This window comes from Calonectris borealis, chromosome 13, assembly GCF_964195595.1.
Source record: "Calonectris borealis chromosome 13, bCalBor7.hap1.2, whole genome shotgun sequence".
Classification (NCBI taxonomy): Eukaryota; Metazoa; Chordata; class Aves; order Procellariiformes; family Procellariidae; genus Calonectris; species Calonectris borealis.
The window spans coordinates 20,737,669-20,761,009 of NC_134324.1; the positions used below are offsets into that span (position 1 = coordinate 20,737,669).

Below are 23,341 nucleotides of genomic sequence, written 5' to 3' on the forward strand. Positions count from 1 at the left end.
GGGAACAGACGTGGCTTGGCTCTTGTCTGTTTAAATCAAAAGATGTGTGTCCTTTTGCATCAGTGACTTGCAAATGTGCTCCTAGGTTCTTCCCACAAGGCATCTGTGGTAGTACAGAGAAGCTAAGTGGTTTGTCCTAGTAAAAATTTGCAGAAAACAGGAATGAAACGCAGAAGTGTGAGATACCTACCCGTTGCTCTAACTAGAATTTGTAGCATGGACACAGTGCCATTTCCAAAACTAGAATGGTCCCTGCTGGCTCAAGAACTCTCCCTTGCAGACTGAGGCTGGGATGTCCTTACTCCTGGATGCCACCACCTTTTTGGGGGGGTTGTTTCATCCTACGCTGGGCCCAGTGTTCTTAGCCATGGTGGTTGCAGACTCTATGCAGGAGGCTATGGGCAAGTGTGGAGGAACTGTGAGTAGGTCCCTGAACCCCTTTATTTTTTCATTTAGGTGGTAAGAGGTTGGTGAACTGTTTTCCTGTTGTAATGTGGAGTCGGGCAAGAAGGAGTAGTAGAGCACTACTCTGGAGCAGATTATCTTTTTTTTTTTTGAGCAATGAGGCGTTAATTGCTGAATCCCTGTTTTAGCAGTTTAAAAATACCAGACCATTGTGGTAGCTGAGAAAACAACAGATCTAGTGTGTGGATCTTGTTTTGCTTTCTGCATATAGGTGTCATTTCTCCCCTGACCTATTTAAGAATAGCATTTGTACGTTTGCTCTCCTCGTCTTCCCATCCTGCTGCTCTGAAGCCAGGGTCTAGCTGGCAACTGGAAATAAGTGCACGCAGCAACTGCTCCATTTCCCCCTCTGACTGCTCCAGATCCATAATACCCCCAAGGTAGATATGCCATTACGCACGATAAGATCGCTAACGTAGCAGGTGAATATTAGATATATGAAGCTAGTCAGCTGTAAATAAAAGGCCTGGCAAAGAATAAAAGGCAAAATGTTGTCCCTGAGGAAGTAAATGGGGATATGAATGCCTTCCTGCCCTAGTGCCCTGAAGAGATGATGCAGAATCTGGAACGCATCCACCTCCCGGGTGAAAGGCGTGTGGCAGCCTGGGCTTCGCCCTTTCCTTACCTGGAGGCAGAAGCTGTGTCCTTCCAAACATACCATAATGTCTTGGGAAGATCAGTACAACATATCTTCTCATGTGGTGTTGGTCTCTGTTTCTGCTTCTGGCATTTGGAGGCCTGAAGTCCATCCCATACTGTCCTAATTAGAGGTCTTTGTCTTCAGCCCCTGTAGCAGAGCTGGAGACAACCAGAGGACTCCCTGTTCTTTATTTGTCCTTCTTGGAGTGGGGTTCGCCTCCCAACTCTGCCTGGCAATGCTGGGGTAGCCTTGAGTTAAGTCTTTTAAATGTCAGATTCATCCTTCTCTGTCACAGGGGTTTAGTGTTGTTTACTGTAGCAAGTTTCTCAGCTCACAGACTAAGGATTGCAAAGGCAAAATGAGCTAAAAGGTGACTGGAAGGTGCTAAAAAATGGCAACTGTCTATAATTTTCAATTACTGGCATTCTATTGCTGCTTCCTCATCTCTTCCACAGTTGTGTGGTGGTTGTTGGCTTGGCCTCCATGTGTCTGGTGGGACACGGGCCAGTGCTTCAGCAGAGTGGAGTTGTAGTCGGCACGGCGTACCCTCCCTCTTGCTGGCTTCCTGGATTGCTGCACATGAGGCAAAACCAGCTTTTGGTCTGCCCGTGGGGACCGCTGCAGGGGAAAGGGCCATGGCCATTTCTTTGGTGAACATTGTTAGCGTGGGTTGGAATGGTGCTAGGCTGGGGAGGTTCAGCTGGTCGTGTTTATCATGGCACATCTTCTGCGAGTATGTCAAGCAGAGAATAAACTGTGGAAGAGCAGAGAAAGCACCAACACCTGCAGAGAATATGAGGAGCAGGGAAACTGGTCCTTTTTTCTTTTTTCCCTCTCTTTCTTCTTCTAAACCTTGTTTGATTCTTTTTTTTTAAAACAAACAAAATGAAAAACATAATAGGCAAGATGCCAAATGGTTCCTTAAAAGCAGACTTAATGCACCAGCTGGAGTTCAGTAGGAGTTTAGGGTGCCCATAGAATCATTAAGGTTGGAAAAGACCTCTAAGATCATCGAGTCCAACCGTCAACCCAACACCCCCATGCCCACTACACCATGTCCCTAAGCGCCTCATCTACACGTCTTTTAAATACCTCCAGGGATGGTGACTCCACCACTTCCCTGGGCAGCCTGTTCCAAGGCCTGACCACTCTTTCAGTAAAGAAATTTTTCCTAATATCCAATCTAAACCTCCCTTGGTGCAACTTGAGGCCATTTCCTCTCGTCCTATCGCTTGTTACTTGGGAGAAGAGACCAACCCCCACCTCGCTACAACCTCCCTTCAGGTAGTTGTAGAGTGCGATGAGGTCTCCCCTCGGCCTCCTCTTCTCCAGGCTAAACAACCCCAGTTCCCTCAGCCGCTCCCCATCAGACTTGTGCTCCAGGCCCTTCACCAGCTTCGTTGCCCTCCTCTGGACACGCTCCAGCACCTCCATGTCCTTCTTGTAGTGAGGGGCCCAAAACTGAACACAGGATTCGAGGTGCGGCCTCACCAGTGCCGAGTACAGGGGCACAATCACCTCCCTGCTCCTGCTGGCCACACTATTCCTAATACAGGCCAGGGTGCTGTTGGCCTTCTTGGCCACCTGAGCACACTGCCGGCTCATGTTCAGCCGGCTGTGGACCAGCACCCCCAGGTCCTTTTCCTCCGGGCAGCTTTCCAGCCACTCTTCCCCAAGCCTGCAGCGTTGCCTGGGGTTGTTGTGGCTGAAGTGCAGGATCCGGCACTTGGCCTTGTTGAACCTCATACAATTGGCCTCGGCCCATCGATCCAGCCCATCCAGGTCCCCCTGCAGAGCCTTCCTACCCTCCAGCAGATCAACACTCCCACCCAGCTTGGTGTCATCTGCAAACTTACTGAGGGAGCACTCGATCCCCTCGTCCAGGTCACTGATAAAGATACTGAACAGGACCGGCCCCAGTACTGAGCCCTGGGGAACACCGCTCGTGACCGGCCGCCAACTGGATTTAACTCCGTTGACCACAACTCTCTGGGCTCGGCCGTCCAGCCAGTTTTTTACCCAGCGAAGAGTGTACCTGTCTAGGCCGTGAGCCGCCAGCTTCTCTAGGAGAATGCTGTGGGAGGCAGTGTCAAAGGCTTTACTGAAGTCCAGGTAGACCACATCCACAGCCTTTCCCTCATCCACCAGGCGGGTCACCTGGTCATAGAAGGAGATCAGGTTGGTCAAGCAGGACCTGCCTTCCATGAACCTGTGCTGGCTGGGCCTGATCCCCTGGTTGTCCTGGACATGGCTCGTGAGCGCCCTCAAAACGAACCGCTCCATGATCTTCCCCGGCACCGAGGTCAGGCTGACCAGCCTGTAGTTCCCCGGATCCTCCTTCCAGCCCTTCTTGTATATGAACTCAAGGACTTTTTTATATGTAGAATTTTTATTATGGAAGTCCAAGCAAGCAGAGGCTTCCTTTGATATTGTTCACATGGTAAGAGAGAGAACAGTGATGAGAGCAAGCTTGCATCTGCCAAACCCTGTGACTGGTGAATGCTCTGCCCAGATCTTTAGCCTGGTTTTTAGCTTGGGTACAGCTGGCGATCAAAACTCTGCTAGAGAGTGGCCAAATTCAAGCTCCTGTGTTGGTGGTTTGTAGTGCTGTCAGCCTTTCCCCTGCTGCGGCAGAGCAGACTGTGTGAAACAGACCTCACGTCTCTGCCTCAGGACGCTCCGAGTCCATTTTGAGATGGTGCAAATGGTGGGGTTGGTGGACAAATGTGTGTTGCTCGGCTGAGAGCGTAGAGACAGACCACTCACTGTGTGGTGCTGTGCACGTAAGATGGAGACAAACCCTGCACCCAGATGCATGCGCACTAGAGAGGCACAAGAAGTGAGGAAGAGGGGATAAAAGGTAGGAGAGCATGGTAGACTCCCAAGCTGTCCAAGGCCAGTGGAAGAACTGGCAGTTCAACCTGCATGTCCTGAAGCTGTGTCGACAGAAGAACGCAGCGTCTTCCTGCCAGTATGAAGTGAGGACATCACCCTTATGTGGTTCCAGATATATTGGTGTAAGGGAGCTTTGTATCTTTTTCTGCAGAAAGGGACATACATGATGTGTAAAATAAGACACATTTGCATTGATGCAATACCACAGCATGATTTTTCCTGGGATATTTCTCAGGTATAGGTGAAGCATGCGTGATGGCCTGGTACCTGACTAGGCTAGTGTAGGTTCACCTTTAACATGTCTTCACCAGAGAACATGAGAGAAGGGGTGAAATTCGGAGTTGCAACAGTTGTGATCTTTGAATGCAACGATAGTGTGCTCCCCACCATATAAATACGGGTATTGTTCAAAGGTCTTTCAAGTGTCCAGGTGCTGTTGCACTCTAACTGTTGCTGTAAGGAGCAGCAAAGTTGAAAGCCCAGGTTTGGGTTCTCCAGATTGCTTTGGGGCCTTGCCTTTCTCCAGCTGAACTAACGTAATTACAGCCCTTTGGTTAAGCCTTTGCTTAAGGCTTCCCGGCGTGAATGCTCTTTTGTACCAGAAAAAGATGACGTCTGAAGAGCATAGATCCTTTTACTCTGTACTCGGATTGACTGGCCAACTCAGTGAGCCAACAAGTGTTCAGCTTGAACCTGCAAAAAATCCAGCAACATGGGGTACAGAGCCTAACTGTGGCCGAAGGATTACTGCTCATCAGTTGAGTTGGGGTCAGTGACTGGTCCATTTTAATTGTCATTTAGAAAGCATTTAAATCACTTTCAGGATGCGAGAAGGAAAGGGCATGGGCAGGCTTTGTTGCCACCCTCGAAGGACTCAATAAGTCACAGCAAATGGATTGCTTGTAACTGTCTCTCCATATGTAGCTTGCAGTAGGGGCTGGCTTCTCATACCTGATCTTGGACACTGCTTCAGGATTGACTTCAAGTTGCTAACTCTAATTAGAACTCGGACAATTTGTCTTGGTTATTTTAATCCAAATTAAGGTCACGAAATCTTTATTGCTGCAGTTGTGATGTTGGTGTCTCCAATAAGTAGCTTTTCTTGGTTTACATTTGACTCCTCCTAGAGAACAAAAGAAAACCTGAGGCTTAAGCTCTGAACTAGGAATAATAAAGTCCATATGGAGAATTATTTCAATCTATCTACAATGGTTTAAATCCGCACTTCATTTCACACAGACGCTTTCATGTGTAGACAAGGGCAAGGGATGCAGTCCTGTGGAATGTGGGATATATGATAGGCGCAATTGATTTTGAGACATCCTTTTCTGCTTTGCGGAGCCCTTCAGCTGTGTAAATAAAAAGCAAAAGAGGGAGTGGTAAGATTTTTGTGTTTTGCTCTTGCATATGAATGCCTTTTCTAGGTACTTTTTCATTATTTCTTATCAATCCCAGAGAAGTGTTTCTCATTACATTAAAAGAAAAATAAAAAAAAAGGGGGGGGGGAAGGCTGTGGCCCCATGGAGATAATTCTGGGAGCTTCCACTTCGTTTTGGTGTCCTTCACTTTTTCCTCTTTTAGCTCCTTCTGGAGTGTCCATTGCTCTGGCAGTCTAAGTATGTGTCCAGATTCAATGGCTTAGAGCACAACCTTTTTGTTTCAAACCATGATTCAAAACACCATGACAAAAATACCGATGTAGCTGTCTGGAATTGGGTACAGATGGATGGAGGTGCTGGTGGCTCTTCCCAAGGCAGCCAGGAGGGTGGAAGCTCTCCACTTGCTCTCTCTGGGTGGCAGAAGTGTCCTAGTGACCCAGCTAGCTTTTCTGCATCATCAGGGTATGATGTGTCCATACCTTTGTCATATGAAGTTAAGTCACTTTTCCTATCAAAAATAGTTACTTAAAAGTGTGTTTCTTAATGATTTGACATCCATATACCATCAACGTTTTTAAAATAGTAATGACCAAGAGGCTGCCTGGCATAGGGTTGCCGCAGGGGCTTTCCTGGCAGCCGAGCTTTGAACATGCACTTGCTACACAAACTCCCCCTTCCCGTGTTTCATTCGCTTGTTTGTGTGTGTGCGTTAGGTGGTTCTGCAGCCACTTTGCAGGCCACCTTCTGACGCTGTGATGCTGCGAGGTGCTCACTTAGTGTAACCCATAGAATATACTTCCTTTCCTTGCTGTGCTGTTATGAGGTTTAATTACTGAATGCCTGGACAGGGTGGAAAGCTGTTTCACTGCCCCGCACCCTCTGTACAGGCACTTCTTCCCCTCCCAGGTCATGGAACCATACCAAAGCTCAAGTGGTTTAGTGAGTGGCCAGGATCCCAGCAGGAGCCCAGTTTGAATGGATTGCTTTTGTTTTGATGTGATTAAAAAAACACCCACAAAGAAAATACGTTGGGCTAGGGGTGTGCTGTAGGGCTCAGCCCCGTCCCGGCGGGGCGGAGAGGGACTCTTACTCTCTCCAGCTTTTCTTTTACGCCGTCTCACGGCTATGCTGAAGCCTCAGTGTCCTTGTTCGTGTTATCTCATACATTAAGCACTGGTTAAGCACAGCCCTTAAATATACACCTAACTTTAAACATCGCTGGCTTTAGTGATGCAAAAATAATCCCATGTTTTGCTTTTTGGGACCACAGCCTGAAGAGCCGTGGCTTTGTACAGAAAGGGAAAGTGAGAGGCGCTCTTTTAAAACCTGGGCGAGTCCCAATACTTGTCGCACTTGGAAAAGTGAACCTATGTGAGGAGCCGTGAAGCTTTTGTAGTGGGAGCGAGTCCTGGGCATTGGGAGTCTGCAGAGCAGCGGCGAGTTTCCACCATGTGGGAAGAGGCGCTTAAAGCTGGTGGGCTGAAGGGTGTTGTGAGATGAAAGTCAGATGCATTTTGTAGTGTTGCTTGTGGTTGCATTGGCAGTTTGCAGAGAAAGAGTTGAAAGAGTTGTGGCAAGAAATGTAGTTAGATAGGTAGACTAAGCGTTTGAAGAGGAGAGATCCTTGAAGGCCATTTACTGAAAAATGCTGTCAAATGTAAATTAAGCAAGGGAGAAAAAAAGTACGTTTGCAGGTTACTTTTATCAGCTGTGACAAGCACCACTGCTTCAGTCCATTCCCAGCTCTCAGCAATTTAACTGGGTGACTCTTGAGGTCCAGACGAAGGGCATATTTGAAGAAATATTTAGTCAAAACCATTAAATTCACAGCTACTACATTCACATCCCTTCTGTATTCATTTTTTGACGCTATCACTGCAAGTGCACTGTCAAGAGTGAATTTAAAACCAGTATTAGTAAGTCACTTAGTAAAACTCTTAATGCTGCAATTCCTAACAGAAGCTTGTTTATCCCATCTCGGAAAACAAACAGTTGCAAGTCCTTGTGACCTGGGTAGTTTTGCTTGGATACAACCTGAATTCAAAATATCCCCTCCGTACAGGGAGCTGCTTATGAACAGCTCGTTCAGAGGCCAGAAGTTACTTCTAGCAAGTTTCAGAGGATAACTTCTGAATAAATTAATATATTGGAGGAAATCATAAGCTGCTTACAGGGTGTTTGCAAACAGAAACAGAGAGTACATTCATCAAAGAAATTACTCAGTTTGAATAATTTGTTCAGCTCAGAGTGTGTTTACCTGCCTGTGAGGGGAATGGGGAGGCTTAATTGGCAAATGTTTGTATTGTGCTTTGAGACCATTGTATGAAAGGCAGCATGAAAGTGAAGCGTTATCGTTATGATTTCTAGGGTTATAATTTCTTCTGTAGTTTGTGTGAATGCTGCTTTTTTCAGGGTTGTATAAAGAAGGGACGCAATGGTTTGCAACACGTGCATGTGGGGGAGGTCCCAGAAAGACGTCTTTACTCCCGAAGGCACCAAGGCACCCTGGCTGGGTCCATTATGGACTCTGAGTGCCCAGGCAGAGTTGTGTCTCCTTTAGCTGATGCTGAATATGGCCCCTTTTTTATCAAAAAGGCATCAATACTGTATTTTAGCTTAACCAAGTTTTGCAGAGAAGACAATAAACATCTTTCACGTAAGTAATGAAACCGTGACTGCATCCATCTGTACAACTAACTGGCTGCTCTTTCAAATGAACTTTAAGAAAACTGCTAGTAAACATGCAGATGTAGAAAAGCAGATACAGTTCTGCAACTGGGCTGGGAAGTACTGTATAAATATCTTCAGATAGTACTTAACAAACAGAGTGTCTCAACACTCAATATCTAGAGAGAATCCTTCTCAGTTACATCACCATTGATTTTTGGGAAATGGATGAGTATCACAGGGAACAGAATTTGGCCCATATAAGTAAGTAATAAAATGTCTTTTTGGAAGTATATTTATAAACAAAGAGCAAGCAATTGCATCTTCAAATTACGTTTGCAAAGCTACTGCCTGAAAATTGGCATGGCTCCTTCCAGTCAAGGGATCTTAGAAACAGTTTTGCTGCATCACAAGCTGCAATAGTATCTCGAGGCTTTGAAAATGAACACCAGTGTCTCTGCAAACAGGATACTCTTTGTGAGTTTTAATTGGAACCAGTCATGTCTGAATGCTGCAGACTTTGAAATATTGTGACTAACCTAAGAAAGCTATTCAAGATTATCTACAAACAGTATTCCCCAGATATACAGGGGTGAAGACCTTACTGGGATAAAGACCCAGCATGAGATTCTGCTCTGAACTTGAACTGAATTGAACGACTTTTTTGTGTGTATATGTTGTTTTGAAGCCATTTGGGTGCTTCAAATATCTTCCTTCCTCTCCTCTCCCTAGCTTGGCAACAACTAAATGCAAAAATATTATAAGACAGGCTTTTGCAAAGGGGGAATTGAGTCATGGAGAAGCTGAATGCCATATATTTAAAGTAAATGTTGGTCTTTACGCTTAACAAAACTGGTGATTGGAAGGTGGGGGGTTGGAGGGAAGGGACGTTGGATCGTCTTCTATAACCCTGTAATAGTTGTGTAGAAGCAACTGACCTGGCTGAGAATTTAATTTCAGCTTTTGCCACTTGGCTGTGAAGCCCTAGCTAACGTACTCAAATACACTTTTGTATTTTGGTACAACAGTCTGTTTCTTTAAATGCTTCCTTAAAGCGAACGGGCATCGAAAGGAATTTGCTCTGGAAGTAGGTAGTTATTGGGTATCTGTCCTCTGTGTCGCAGACATGCTATTATCTTACGAATTTCTTTTAAAAGGTTTACCAGCACTGCCTTGGTTGCACTAATGGGGTCTTTGAGGACTCGGACGAGGAAAATCCTGTTGATTGTGCACTCCATGCTCTCGGCGAGCACGGGCTGGCCTGTTCCAAAAGCTGTCCCTGCTGACAACCCGGGTGGCTCTCACAGCTCTGGTGTGGTGTGGTAAAGTGCTCTGGTAGCTGTGTTGTAGCAGCGCTCAGAAGCCGGGCACAGTGTTTCACAGTGCAGGGTTTGTCAGGATCTCATCTCCGCTGCAGAATTATCCTGCAATCTCAGTTCTGCTTTTTCAAAATTTACTCTCTAGCGCTCAGGGCTGCAGGAAGAGCCTAAAAAATGTGACAGGAGTGTAAACCAATGCCATGCTGTCTCCCTGAGCTTGTGAGGGCTGTGGAATATTAGCTTAGAGACCCTGGAACTGCTCCCTACCCTTCAGTCAGTCCTGTGGATTTTGAGATCCTTTGGGCATGGAGTATGTTACTTCAGCATTGTTCTCCTAGAATTTGCAGTTCTGATACAGGTGGGAGTTGGAGGGTTTTTTTTGTCTTGTTGAGGAGTTTGCTTTTAATAGCTTCTTTGGGAGAGGGTCTTCAGTGGATTTTGTGCTTCTTGAAGTACTGCGTAGAAACTAAGTCAGCATGAAGTCAAAGACTTCATCTTGTACCTAAGAAATGGAAGTTTTGTGGCCATTTCTCTCCAGGGAAGAATGCAATCATCAATATCGTGCACGTTGAGTTGAGACAGCGTTACAGGGAGCAAGGCTGCCTGGGAGCCTGCCAGGAGGCGTAGCAAAAACTCATGAAACCGATGTGAGTTTTGAGTGGAGAGACTTGTGTCTGTATAAACGAGAGGTGTATGAAGGGGATGAGGTAGCAGAGATTATTTCTGGGAGGCAGGAGTTGGTGCTGCTGCAACACTTAAGGATTCTTAATGACACAGTAGTTGTAATTTCTGGGCCTGGAAGAAAGGGTACAAACCCCATCTTATAATCACGAGGCTGAATGCACTGTTTCGCTAAGAGGTTCCTAGGAGTGCTTTGTTGCATGCTTGCTGGTTTGTCAGGTGATGAGAGCAGTGAAAGCATTTTGCTTTGAAAGGTAATCTCCAAAGAATGAAATTCTCAGTGAACCTCACATTTGTAAGAAATCAAGGTAATTAGCTTTTAGAATAGGATAGACTATTTCAGTTGGAAGGGACCTACAATGATCATCTAGTCCAACTGCCTGACCACTTCAGGATTGACCAAAAGTAAAAGCACGTTATTAAGGGCATTGTCCAAATGCCTCTTAAACACTGACAGGCTTGGGGCATCGACCACCTCTCTAGGAAGCCTGTTCCAGTGTTTGACCACCTTCTTTGTAAAGAAATGCTTCCTAATGTCCAGTCTTTTGACCTTCCAATCTTATCGATATACTTTTACTTAAAAAACAAAAACATACAAACAAAGAAAAAAAAGAACACCAGAATTTGACTGTTTGACTTAATATGTGGATATGGCATAATCATTTCTAACAGACAGAAGGTGGTTTTTGGATGGGGTCATCCTATGCAGATCAAGACTAGCAGGACCAAGGACTTGTTATTACAACAGGAAAAACTGGCCCCAGGATAGTTTAACTTGGGCTATCATGCTGTTGACACTTCTCTGCAATGTAAACCTGAGAAGTTTCTGAGCTGCATACGTCTTGTTGGCCTTACATTCTTTACAGGTTTTCTCTAAGTTAAGGAATAGCTAGAAAGGGAATCAGTACAAAACACTTAAAATCTGAAGTCTTATGTGATAGTGAATGTTCTTTTGTCGTGATGCAGTGGTACATGGAAATTCTCAAAATTAGAATGAATGGAAGAGCAGATGGGCTCTGATCAGGAAAACCATAAATTGTAAGTCTCTTGGTGTGTATTGCCTTGTGGTTTGCTTTAGTTTTCATTTAGACCAGCTTTTGGAAGTTAATATCAACTGTTAAACCTTTCAGGCTATCTCCCCCCCCCCCTTTTTTTTTTTTCCTTTTCCCCTCTTCTGGTTTAGAAGTGAATAAAAGAGCTTTGTCCAGTTCTTGAAACTGAGCCTGAAACAGCTCTGAACAAAATATAGTGTTCCTTTCAACATCTTGGAAATAATTACATCATAGGCAAATTGGGCCAGAAACCGTTAATAGTATTCTTTGTGGAATGAAATCCCATGGGAGGACCTATTTCAGCAAACTGGCATTGTTTACAAATAGATACAGCGACAGATACAGTTGTCCCATTCTGAGGACAGCTGAAACTTTGTGCCCTATAATGGACTTCACAGAATAACCGTCTTGCTTTTGATAACAAGCTGAAAACGTGCTTTGGTGCTTCTGTGGTCAGCCTCACGCCAGTGATCTCGGGGAGTGAAGGCTGTCTTTGGCACTGGAAAAGTATTTGTAGGTGGGTTAAAGAAAAAATAAAAGCCTCTGTTGCCGTAAGCTCCTAGTCTGTGAGAATTGCTGGAGGGACAGGGAGCCACGTCCAGATATCTGCTGGGCTTCATAAGCTGGGAGCTCCCTCGCGCTACCTGTGCAAAAATACCTGGGCATGGGGCACTTTCCCTTCGCCAGGGCAACACGCACGGCACGTGTAGTTCTCCCTGTTACCTTGCAGTAGTTTCCATCACTGGCTTCCCCCCCTTGCCCATTACTGAAAACCTTCTGCATTTCAGTGTACAAATCTCAAAGATTAGTGATGTTAACTCTTTGACCTAAATCTGCAAAAGCATTTAGTTCTCTAGGTAAATAGGCTAGTCTGTACCTGAAAGTTCGGTCAGCACAAGCCCTAGCCTGGGCACAACTATAGCTATTCCTTGGTGATACAAAGCGCGTTACTGCCTACCTGTGTGCTTCCATGGGAGGGTGGGCCATGTTCCACCATCGCCAGAGCAGGTCTCCAGTAGATCTCTACCGGGCAGCTGGGCTGTGGCAGCAGAGCCCTCTTGTGGGGACCGGGCACGGTTTTCTGTGAAGGGTCACTTCTGTGCTTTCCCAGGTCGTGTGTTCCAAATGACAAAAACATCTTTCTGTCTGACAGCTGCCTCCAGTACGTGACTTCCTTAGTTAGGAGTTCCACGCTTCTAGACCTGAAGGCAAAGTTATAGGGAACTACACCTGGTCGGTGGCTGCCTGTGGTTCAGTGTTACCTGTGCAGTGTACAGGTGGAGGTGAGCAACTCCACGGTGTAGGGAAGGTCTAGCAGAGGGCTTGAGCCTACGAGTAGACATCCTCTTTGGCTGGTGAACACCATATTGATCTACCGGCGGAGCAATTGTTTGAGCTCTCCCTAATTTGCTGCAGGCAAAATACGCCAGGACAGCTCAGATCGCTAATTTAACTCAAACCAGTTGATGAAGTTAGCTGAGAAGGGCGCTCATACAAACTGCTCCCCTGATGGAGGTGAGCAACTGGGGTCAGTAATGTCTTTAAGTGCATGTTTGTGAATCAAGATCTCCGGCATCCCTGCTTTGTGCTGTATGTACTAGGGAGAGGGCTGGGACCAGCTGTTGCTAGGGTTTTCAACTGTGTGACTCTGGGATGGGTCCCTGCGATCCCTTGGGGATCCAGATGTTCAGGAACCCCACTTTGTGGACCCAGGGACCAGTGCAAGAGAGAGATGTGATGGTACATTTCATTTATCGTTCTTGTTACTGGGCAGATGCTTTGAATCTCAGATCTGGCATTTTGGGATCTCATTTAGATGAAATTAAAAATGTAAGTCAAGTAATAAAAAAAGAAGTAATGGTTTTATGTGTGGTAATTTGAAAATGGTAACAAAGGCTCAAATGCCCATGTCATGAAAAACAGTCTAGAGTGAATATCTTTAAATGTTTCAGTTGGTCATTTAGTTTTTACGTGGAAGGTATTGTCAGTTAAGGCAATGTGGATTTGATTATCCCGTATTAATATATCAGCTGGAAATCCTGGCAAAATTCCAGCTATATCAAAATAAATGCAATTGTTGAAAACGTTAACCTTGGTTCTTAAACAGACCAACAACCAAACAACCCCGAAAACCCTCAACCGTGGCAGCTTTACCTGACCAAAGTGAGAGCAGCAATGCTGTTACCAGCTGAGCTTCAGGACCTCTTTGTGTAAGCGACAGTCACCACGTTTGGCTGATAACATCTGAAAAAAGCCTACGACTTCCACAGCTGAAAAACATAAGTCGCTTCATTTTAAATTTAAGAGAGTAGCTGCAATAACTTGTGTTACCTGTGAGTCAGCACAAGGAGAGATCCATAACACATGCACAGTGGTCTGCACGTGCCTTCCGTGAAAGGAGCCACATTGATTTTGGAGGGGTTGGAAGGCAAGGTGCCTGTAGAATTGTAACCTTTAAAAATATGCAGTAGAGCCTACATCACATCTGATCTGTCTGAAATCATACTCTATTTTCAGGTCTTAAAACAGTTCATTTTACCAAGCATTGCTTGTTTGTTAAACCAGCTGCTTAGTCCAGGCTTGAATTTTAATGTTTAAGATACACTAGAAAGATTAGGAAACTGAAGAGTCTCACCTGCCCTGTGTTTTCCCTACTTACTAAAGTTTTGTGACAATTTCTGGGTATTTTTTGCCTTAGATCAGTGTCCCTGCTCTTAGCGGTCAACAAAAGACTGTACGTGTCCACTCCTTGCTGATGTACCGGACTTGGGACTTTATGGTGCTGTTATTCAAAGCTGTGCCACAAACAACCCTGTGGTAACAGAGCTGTGTGGTAGCAGGACAGAAAGAGGAAGACTTGAATTGTTTTCAGGACATGATAATTTTCCTGCGTAGGTTTTGATTGATTTTGAAGCAAATGTATTGCTCATTTTTATGTGCAAGAAAGTTTTTAATTGGTACTTCTGAATGAATTTCCTTTGGGAAGATCATTCCTTTTGAAGCCCGGTACTCCCAGGACCAAACCCTCTCCAAACACAGAGCAGGGAGGGAACAGAGATCTTAATGCTTGCTATTCATACCCCCCCAACATGCACCTTGTTTCTTACATCCTAAAAATGGTTCACTATGATACCAGGTAGTTTCAGTAAATCATTTAAGTTTTGCTTTGGAAATCTGGTTTTAGAAGAAAATTTGGACTGTAAACAACTGCAGGAAAAAAGTTGTAAATAAAAATTTAAAAAGCCTTTAACAGGATTTTAAAAAGCTTTATTTTAATGGTAATACAGTGATTTTTTAGGAATTGGCCACTGCCTTTATTTATAGCAACCAGCAGTAACCTTATTCAGAGCAAACTTCTAACAGAGAGGCTTCCTTATTCCACCAGAAGGCTTTTCTTGCCCTCCTTCCTCCCCAGGACACCAGCCTTGGCATCCTTACCTGACAGGCGTACTTTCTGTTCTGCTTTTGCAGGAGGCTGTGAGGGCTGCTGAAGATGTCCGATAGTCTGGATATTGAAGAGAAACCTCCAGCCCCACCGTTGAGAATGAACAGCAACAATCGCGATTCTTCAGCACTAAACCACAGTTCAAAACCGCTCCCCATGGCCCCTGAGGAGAAGAACAAGAAAGCCAGGCTTCGCTCCATCTTCCCAGGAGGAGGGGATAAAAGTAAAGTATCAGCAGTGCGAACGGGTGGCTACATCTCTGCTTTCTGTTGGTTGCCGTGTTTACTTTCTGCCACCGTTTTCTTTCTGTTTCAGTTGCAGAACATGGTAAAGCCTTCCAAACTGTTCCAATTACTCTAGTAACATGTTTCAAAAGAGGAAGAGGTGTTCAGTCAGTTACTTTCTTGTCTTTGAAAAGCCAGTAAGACGTGCACACATTGTGCGACTTGCCTTTTAAAAATAACTTTACAGTTAAGCTGAGGAATCCTTTCCTTTGGATTTTGCTTTGCATTTGCAGTAAAAACAGAAATGAGGTTGTGTACTTTTGAAAATGCATTTGCAGAGGTGAGAAGTCAATATGCCTGACACTTTTGGGGTTTTTTTTTAGTGCACTTACATTCCAGGAACAGGAGCAAGGCTGCTCTTGCTTGTTGCTTTTGCAGTGAGAGTGGTCGCAGAATGGCTTGGTTTAAAACCTGCGAGGTGTGGTTACAGCAAGAGAGTCTTTTAAATATGCGGGGAACAGCATTTCAGTTGCATGCTTTGAAATGCATTTGCAGAAAGGAGTGTGTTTTGAGTTAGTGCATTTACAGAATTAAGGGGAGGGATCTTCTTTTTTTGTAGTGCCGTGGGAACTGATGGGCACAAGTGCTGATGTCACTCCAAGGCCACTCGTGAAAGGTTATGGTGACTGGGGGATGCTCCTGATGACTGGAAAAAAGCAAATGTCTCTGGTGTCTTGAAGAAGGAGGATCTGGGGAACTACGGACCAGTCAACCTCACCTTGGTCCCTGGGAAGCTAGTGGAGCAAATCCATTAGCCATTTCCACACAAATGAAGGATAAGAATGTGATCAGGAATAGTCAGCACGGATTTACAAAGGGGAATTCATGGTGAACCATACTGACAGCCTTCTACCATGAGATGACAGGCTTGGTGGCGAAGGGAGAGCAGTGGGTGTTATTTCTACTTTAGTAAGGTGTTCAACACAGCCTCCCATAGTATCCTCAGACAAACTGATGAAGTACAGTCTAGATAAGTGGACAGTGAGGTGGGCTGAAAACTGGCTGAAATGCTGGGCTCAAAGGGTTGTGATCAGCAGCACGAAATCCAGCTGGATTTCGAGAGGGCTTCCGCCTTCGATCTGCATCACTGTTCCTCCAAGGGGAGCTCAGAACTACGGAACTGCGGTCATTCCCTTGGAGCTCCAGCTCGGCTGCCCTCTTCGCGAGTCTCTTCCACAGGTCATGTGGAGCAGCGGGAGGTAGTCTGGCATTCAGAACTCCTCATAGGCAGTAGAAAGTGCAATTTCAGCCCCATTTGTCCCCTCAGTTGGGGGCAGTCCTGATGGCTCCTCTCATGTGAAGGCTGTGGCTGGATGGGCCCATTCCTCAGGCAGACCTGGCCGGTTCGCTCTGCAGAGTGCTTCCCAAAATGTCCCCTTCCGGGAACAAAATTAATTTTCAATTGATTCTTTTTAAAGGCCAAAATTAAAATGTCTCCGGGCTTGTTTAGTTCCTGGAAGGACTTGGGTTGCTTCTTCCCCTGCCTGCCAGCAGGGTGGTGGTATCCCTCTCCGAGGGAACATTTCTTAAGCAGAGGTGCTGTGTGAAACGGATGCAGAAACAGGGAGATCCAGAAACAACCCCTCCTGGAAATGATCAGTGACATTAAAAATAGGTGTAATTAACTACCAGTCAGAGCAGTCTTAGGAAACACACAAGTATCATGATTTTAAATGTGACTGTGAGGGAAAGTAAGCTAAGATTTATAGCTTAATTTTGGTGGGTGAAATAATAAATGGAGGAAGTTTAGCTTGGCTGGCCAAGGCCCTTGAGGTGGTTTAATCTCAGGGTTGGCTTGTGGGTCGGGGTATCAGCTGGCCTGTGCATGCTTCACAGACTCACTGACACGTTTTTGAGAGTCCTGCTTATAAAACAGAAGGTGATTAATACGGCTGCTCATCTAGTGCAGCGCTTTGCAGCATCGCAAATTTATATTAATAGTCTGCCACTGGTACTAGTAAACAGAACGCGAAGAAAACACCATCGCAGGGTGTTTCTGCCTGCATCTGCAAGAACTTTCTTGTCTTTCATTTGCTCACCAGACAGGAGGGGTGTGAGGATGGATATGCTACGGTGCGTTCTCTCCAAGGCAATGGTGTATATCGGGACTGCTGTGCTCGGGGACCACAGTTTGCAGTCACTCCCCTGTTGGAGTGTAGGGTTTTCAGTTAGTGTTTGAGCACTTCTGTGTTTAAAACCTCGTTTTGGCAAGCTGCTGATGACTCTGTGGAACAAGGAGCTGAACCTGTTCCCCCATAGCCCATGCTGAAGGTGTGAAATTGGCCTTCCTTCCTTGGAGGTAATGACGGTGGTGGGAGCCAGGGTGGAGTTCATAGCATTAGTGTTTCCTTTCAGCGGAGTGCTGTTACCTCAGGAGAATTGAGAGCAGAAAGAAATGACTTGTGTTCTGCCGGTTGTTTGATACAGCCTTGTTCTTCTCTCATTAAACCACCCGTAATTGCTGTGCTATGAAATAAATGAATACTGTGTGTGAACTGGTGGCTCCATGAAGGTGCTGTAGAGCATTCAACCTAAAGAAATGAGAGGGGAGCAGGCCCACCACTGCTCAGATGCCCCTTTCGGGTGAAGAGATACATCCGTGTTAAGATTACTGGGTGAATAATATCACTTCTATCGAAGCTGCTTTAGACTTCGCTGCGGATGGAAGCGGAGTCTGACCTTTAGTCATCTGGTTGCCTCCTGTACAGAAAAACAAGAAAAGAGGGAAGGAGAAAAACCCAGCGGGGTTAAGATTAATGGAGGAGAAAGAAAGGGACAAGGCTGCTGGGGTAGGACGGGAAGAGCTGGGAGGAGGGAGGGTGGGAGCACAGCGTGAGTGACAGTGGAAGGGAGAGGGGATGGAGGAAGGAACAGAATGAGATGAAGTGGAGGCGAGCAAACAGGAGGGCATAAGCATGAGGTCAAACCCTCCCTCCCTCTCTGGAGAAAAGCTGCCACTTAGCTGAGTCACATTTTTCTGCCAAACAACTGCTCTTTTGACATAATAATGATGGTGGTGATGCGGACTGTGGAAGACGGAAAACTCTTTCCTTGTTCTCCTTTAATCTGTCACAGTTGCTGAGGAGGTGTGGGTGGCCCTCATGGCTAACTGCTGTGCAGCAGGAGTGTATTGAGAGGGGCATTTATAAGAAAATAAAATAGGAATGTCCAGTATAAAATCCTTGAATCCAGTCAGTCATTGCTTCAAAGAAGTCATGCCCTTTTGTATCATTTTGCCAGCTTATGTAAAACAGAAGTGATCTGAGTTGCAGGGCCCAGGCAGAAGTGCCAAAGTTTTTAGACTGGAGAGGGGTGAGGGTGTTGCAAGGAGATGTTTAATTCTGTATTTAATTTCTAGTTGATCAGCATTTGGACCATAGATGTTATATCCACAGTCTGGTGGGCAAAGGTCGGTGAAGCAGATGAGCCAAAGCTTGGGGAATGAGCTGGAGCGCTTGCCCCCCGGCGGGAGAGGCCTAGAATGGACAAGTGCTGCTTTTGATGGAACGTTTTCTGTAATGCCTTATTTCATTTCTAGATTTGACTGTTGCTTTGAACTGAATTTGATGATCCTTTAAATCTAATTTTCACTGCATTTGCTTGCAAATGATGAGGTAGGAGAAGCCAGTTTTGTTATCTGCAATAAAAAGTTATATATGCTGAACGGAGATGACATCTTGTAATTGGCAACATCTATCCTGAAAATTAAACAACATCATCTTATAGATAAAAGAAGGGGAAAAGCCTTTGCATTTGTATTTGATATATTGCTGCCATCTTTACTGAACGCTAAATGAAAATAATTAATCAATTAACATTGTGTAGGGGTGTGCAGTACAGACAAAAGGTGACAGTTAATTACTTAATGAGGATAAATGCAACAATGCAGAGAAAGGATTAGAAACATCCAAAATACTCTAGACTATAATTATGAAGAGCAGAGCATCTTCCAAGTAAAGGAGGCTGTAAGGTAGAAGAAGAAAGATATGCAAAGAGAGGCCTCGTGGATCTACTATCTGTGAGCAAAGACAGACCCAGGCTGGGAGGGGTGCTGAGACATCGCGAGTTCAGCCTTTGGATGAGACCCCTAGGTAAACTTATGAAGCTGGCAAACATAATACTAAAACACTGAAGGAAAATGTTAATTAAAAGACCATGAGCGTAGTAGTGCTTTGTGTTAGAAGACTGATGTGCCAGAAAATAGATTTCGCAAAACCCCATCCTGGTTGATATTGGTAGAAGGGGACACTTGCTTTTGAAATAAGACACGCACAAAATTGTCTTCATCCAGCTGTTTTTGATGTGCATAGCATGGCTGTCACCGGTGCTGCACTGAGGGAATACAGAAGGCAAAGACAGGAGCTGAACGACTGCTCCTTTCTCTCCTGCTGATGTGTAACTATGGCATGTGTGTTCATTTTCATATTATCATTAACAAATGGTGATACACTGGCCTTTAGAGATCCTGATACAGAGCCCCATTGTGATAGGCACAGTATAAACCCCTCGTATATCTCTGGGTTTCTCTCAACTGTTAGCGTGAAGTCACGTCACATCAGATCTATAGAGCAAGCCTGCTCAGGACCACTATGAGGACATGTAAACCAGATACGCATTAAACTGGTAAGAAGGGCAGCAGAGGAGAGGTGGGATCCTGGGGTGCAGAGTGCTTTCTTTAAAGATGTGAGATGATGTGACTTTTTTTGTATTCTACGTGAGCACTTTATGTGTGTCTTATTTCCTGAGTTTGTGTTAGTAACTCTTGCATACTGCAAGTGGGCACTGTAATATTTGTTCTGTTCCAATCATTAGCGTGGAATTTTTCCACTGAAAGGACAAATGTATTTGGTAGAATGGCAGTTCCGCTCTCGGCTGTTACAGATACACCACTGGCACTGGAGAAGATCCTACAGATAGCTCTGTACTGTATTATTCAACCATGTGGTAGTTAGTCTTGGAGCACGCTGGTTCTCCAGGGAAGTCAAATATTTCAGGTACCTGCCAGCAGGATAGATGTTTGGACGTGGGTGTATGCTATGTTTATCTGGGTGTTTGGGAGTCGTCCAGAACTGGCATTATTGTCACCATTTTTCAGAGAAATCTCAGTTGAACACAGATTCTTGATGCATCAGAGTGAAGGCAGCTTTCTCAGCCTTTATTCCACTCATTCTTTATCAGAGTCAATGAAACTGGGCTGAAGTGAGATTTGTCAATAGTAAAAAGCACAGGAGATGGATGACCACAACGGATGTTACTTTCAAAAGGTGTTAAAATGGGAGGGAGATAAGAAATATGCAGATTGGCTGACTTCCAAGTCTGTCTCCTTCAATAAGATATTCCACACTCTGTGAATACTGGTGGAGTGATTTAAAAACAAGGAATTCCTGGAGACTAATAAAACCTGGGTTTTATGGTTATATGTCTTAGTTAATTGAGAGCTCAAATGAAGCTTTTCCAATGGCATTTATGGGATCTTGTTGCTGTGCAGATTCTGTGGTTTCTAATACAGAGCTGCTGCTTCAGCCTTTTACTCAGAGAGGAGGCAGGAATAGGATCTTTGTCTTCTCCTGAGCTGCCTGTTTTCACAGAACTTGTAGGAACCTGGCTATCTTAAAAAACCTCTCCTCTCTGATTTGGCTGAGTTTGACAACAGGTTCAAAGCATGTTGGAGAAAAGACACACATGCAAACAGGCATGCACATGCGTGTCCTGGGTGCTTTACTTCCGCAGGAATCCACAGAGTGAAGTCTAACAGGAGTTAGTTGCTAGATATGAAAACTTGATGAAAAAAAGAACTGATAATAGAAGTCATACTGGTAACAGATAGCCTAAGGCGGCTACTTCATGAACAGCTTGCTTTGGCAGCTGCGACACTGATTGGAAGAAAAACAAAATGAAATAACACCTTCTAGACCTTGCCAAACGGGGGTTGACACTTAGGCTGGTGTTGTATTAGCTTGGGTCTATGTGTCAAATAAGATGGACATTAATTCATTTGTTTTCCACTTTTAAAATACTATTTTGAGCACACTTGATTGTGAAAATCTTTGAATGAAAAGCTGTGCAGAAAATAAGTGCGTGTTAATATTTTGCCTCTAGCCAACAAGAAGAAAGAGAAAGAACGTCCTGAGATCTCTCTTCCTTCAGACTTTGAACATACCATTCATGTGGGATTTGATGCCGTCACTGGAGAATTCACAGTAAGTAACCGCTGTATTGCGTGCTTACCAGAGCTTCTAGTTTCGTGATGGTAAAATAACCTCCTGTTGCCAGAAGCGTCAGATGACAGCAGCCAGGCTGTGAAGAAAGAGACTTTTATTTGTTGGGCTTAGGATTTGGAGTGTTTTACTTCTGATTCAGGCTGCTTTTTTTTCTCCAAGGTTTGTCAGCAGAGTGTCTGTGGAAAACGAAAACTAGGAAGAACGTAGGTGTATGCTTTTATCAGTCCCACAGCCGCTACAGGGGTTGGTTATTCAGTGTCTTTGGAAAAGCGTAAAAAACCCACACTGTGCAGAGTGTATGTCTTGCTGTAGACAATCAGCCCCAAAGTGCAAAGTCCAGCTGCTCTGCAGACATCCCTTGGAGACGCCCAGAAAGCGGTAGCATTGTGGAAGTCCATTCATTTTAATTTAATATCCTTCAAAATATGTCCATAGACTAGGTGATCATGTTTCTAGCCTTTATGTATTCATAAAATAGCAGTCAGCTTTTTCTACTTATATCAGGATGAAGTGTATGAAGTGTTGGGAAAAATGAGTCTGATAGAAGCTCCTTGAAGTCTGCAGGAGGCTTCAAATTATTTTCTCTCAGACTACTAGTTAGGTGCTGAAACCATTAATCGTTAAAGCTGAGATGGCAGTAAGCTTACCTTTGGTTGAACTGTGGAGGTGAGAGGAAACGTTAGCAACTCCCCGTACCATCAGTAGTACCCTGTGAGCTAAGTGGTCAGACTGTGTTATCACCGTGCGTCAAATTGTACAGCGTGCTAGTGCTGACTAGCTGCATACACCAAACAGGATGGGACAAATCATTTGCCTCAACGAAGGATGGTTAGTTCTCAGAATTTGAGCCCTAAATGTGATTTCTTCATCATTTTTTACTTTTGTTTCTCAAAAACATTTCAGAAAGCTGGAAACTTTCTGTATGCTACAGTAGTAGTAGCAATAGTAATACTAACAATAACAATAGAAGAAGAAAAGACACATCTAATGACAGCATGTCTTCAAAGGAGTAGTGAAATTGAATTATCCTTAGTAATTAGGAAATACAGCTACATTTAAAATATGTGGACTAGTTACTTAGCCTTTTTAAAATAGATGTCACTTATAAAATTTATTCTGTGCCAAACCCTAGGGCTTGATTAAGTTGCTCATTTAAAAAGCCCAGATGTGGTCATTTTTGATCAGAAGCTTAGCATAAAGTTTTTTAAATTGTTTTTTCCCTGCTATCTGTCCTGGTTTTCCTCTTTTTTTTTTCTCTCTGTCTCTCCCTGTACCCACTCTATTGTTCAGGTTAATCTTCGGTGCCATTCTTTTTATCTTGGTATATTATACATTCTGTTACTTTCTGCTTTTGTTTTCTCCCTTTTGTGTTTGCATCTCCTGTCTATCTTTTCTTTCCTTCTTTCCTTTCTTCCTCGTTTCACTGCTCTCCCTACTTGAATGTTCAGCTTCTTATTCTATATTTGTTCTTCCTTTCAGCCTTCTGCCTTTATTTCTACCCTGTGCTTCAGACTTTTTCCTTCTGGTTCTATGCAAATGCGATGGGTCACAATCGTGTTCTCTCGTAAACTGACTGATGGTGAGAGGATCCCAGTTAGTTTCACGTCCCTGCCAGCTGGAACAAAAAGGAGGGACGTCGAGGTTAACACACTTCAGTTCTAAGCACAAGCGCACTCTATCAGTACTTCAGAGATCATGGTTTGGATCAGTTTGAGTGTTATTATTACCATCCAGTGTGTCAAAACAGTCTCTAGCATGAGATTTTTTTTTTAAATTTTTTTTTTTTGGTGTCAGATGCCACCAGCACAGGTCCTGGCCTTTTCTAGAACAAAGCGATTGTACAATAAAGCTACAGCTTTATTGCTGTAGCACAATTTCTTTCTAATATCTTTTTCCCTTTCAAAACAGTGGACATTAGATGGCTGCTGTTTTACGATTACACAGTATTTCTGCAATAATACTTGTTCCTAAAGCGTGGAAGCGCAGCGCTGCAGTTTGAGAAGGCTCTAACCAATTCAAAACAAACCACAGGGACAGGTGACTTCCCCCGTGCAGCTTGCCAGCACAGGACTTAACGCTGCAGTCCTTAGTGGAGTAAAGTGTCAGTCAAAGCAAGGGGATTTCTGCACCGTTAAGAGCTAGCTCTCCGCTCCCAGCTAATCCCAGATGCAAGTATTACGTTCCACATTACATTAGGCATGTTTGATTTGTCCCAACCTGAACACAACCCGTGTATCAGCTAGTAGGTAGTCACGTGGTAAGTATGTCCTGCTGAAGGGACTGCCACTAGCCA

General features: G+C 44.6%; 1 protein-coding gene across 2 annotated transcripts in view; it reads left to right on the forward strand.

Moving 5' to 3' along the window:
* PAK3 (p21 (RAC1) activated kinase 3) overlaps positions 1 to 23,341 on the forward strand; it is a 113,413-nt gene that overhangs the window by 61,125 nt on the left and 28,947 nt on the right. For both annotated transcript variants that reach the window (XM_075162450.1, XM_075162449.1), the window contains 2 exons: positions 14,570 to 14,766; positions 20,927 to 21,027. In XM_075162450.1, coding sequence (XP_075018551.1) covers positions 14,592 to 14,766; positions 20,927 to 21,027 — 276 coding nt within the window. In that variant the 5' untranslated portion in view covers positions 14,570 to 14,591. The remainder of the gene's footprint in view (positions 1 to 14,569; positions 14,767 to 20,926; positions 21,028 to 23,341) is intronic.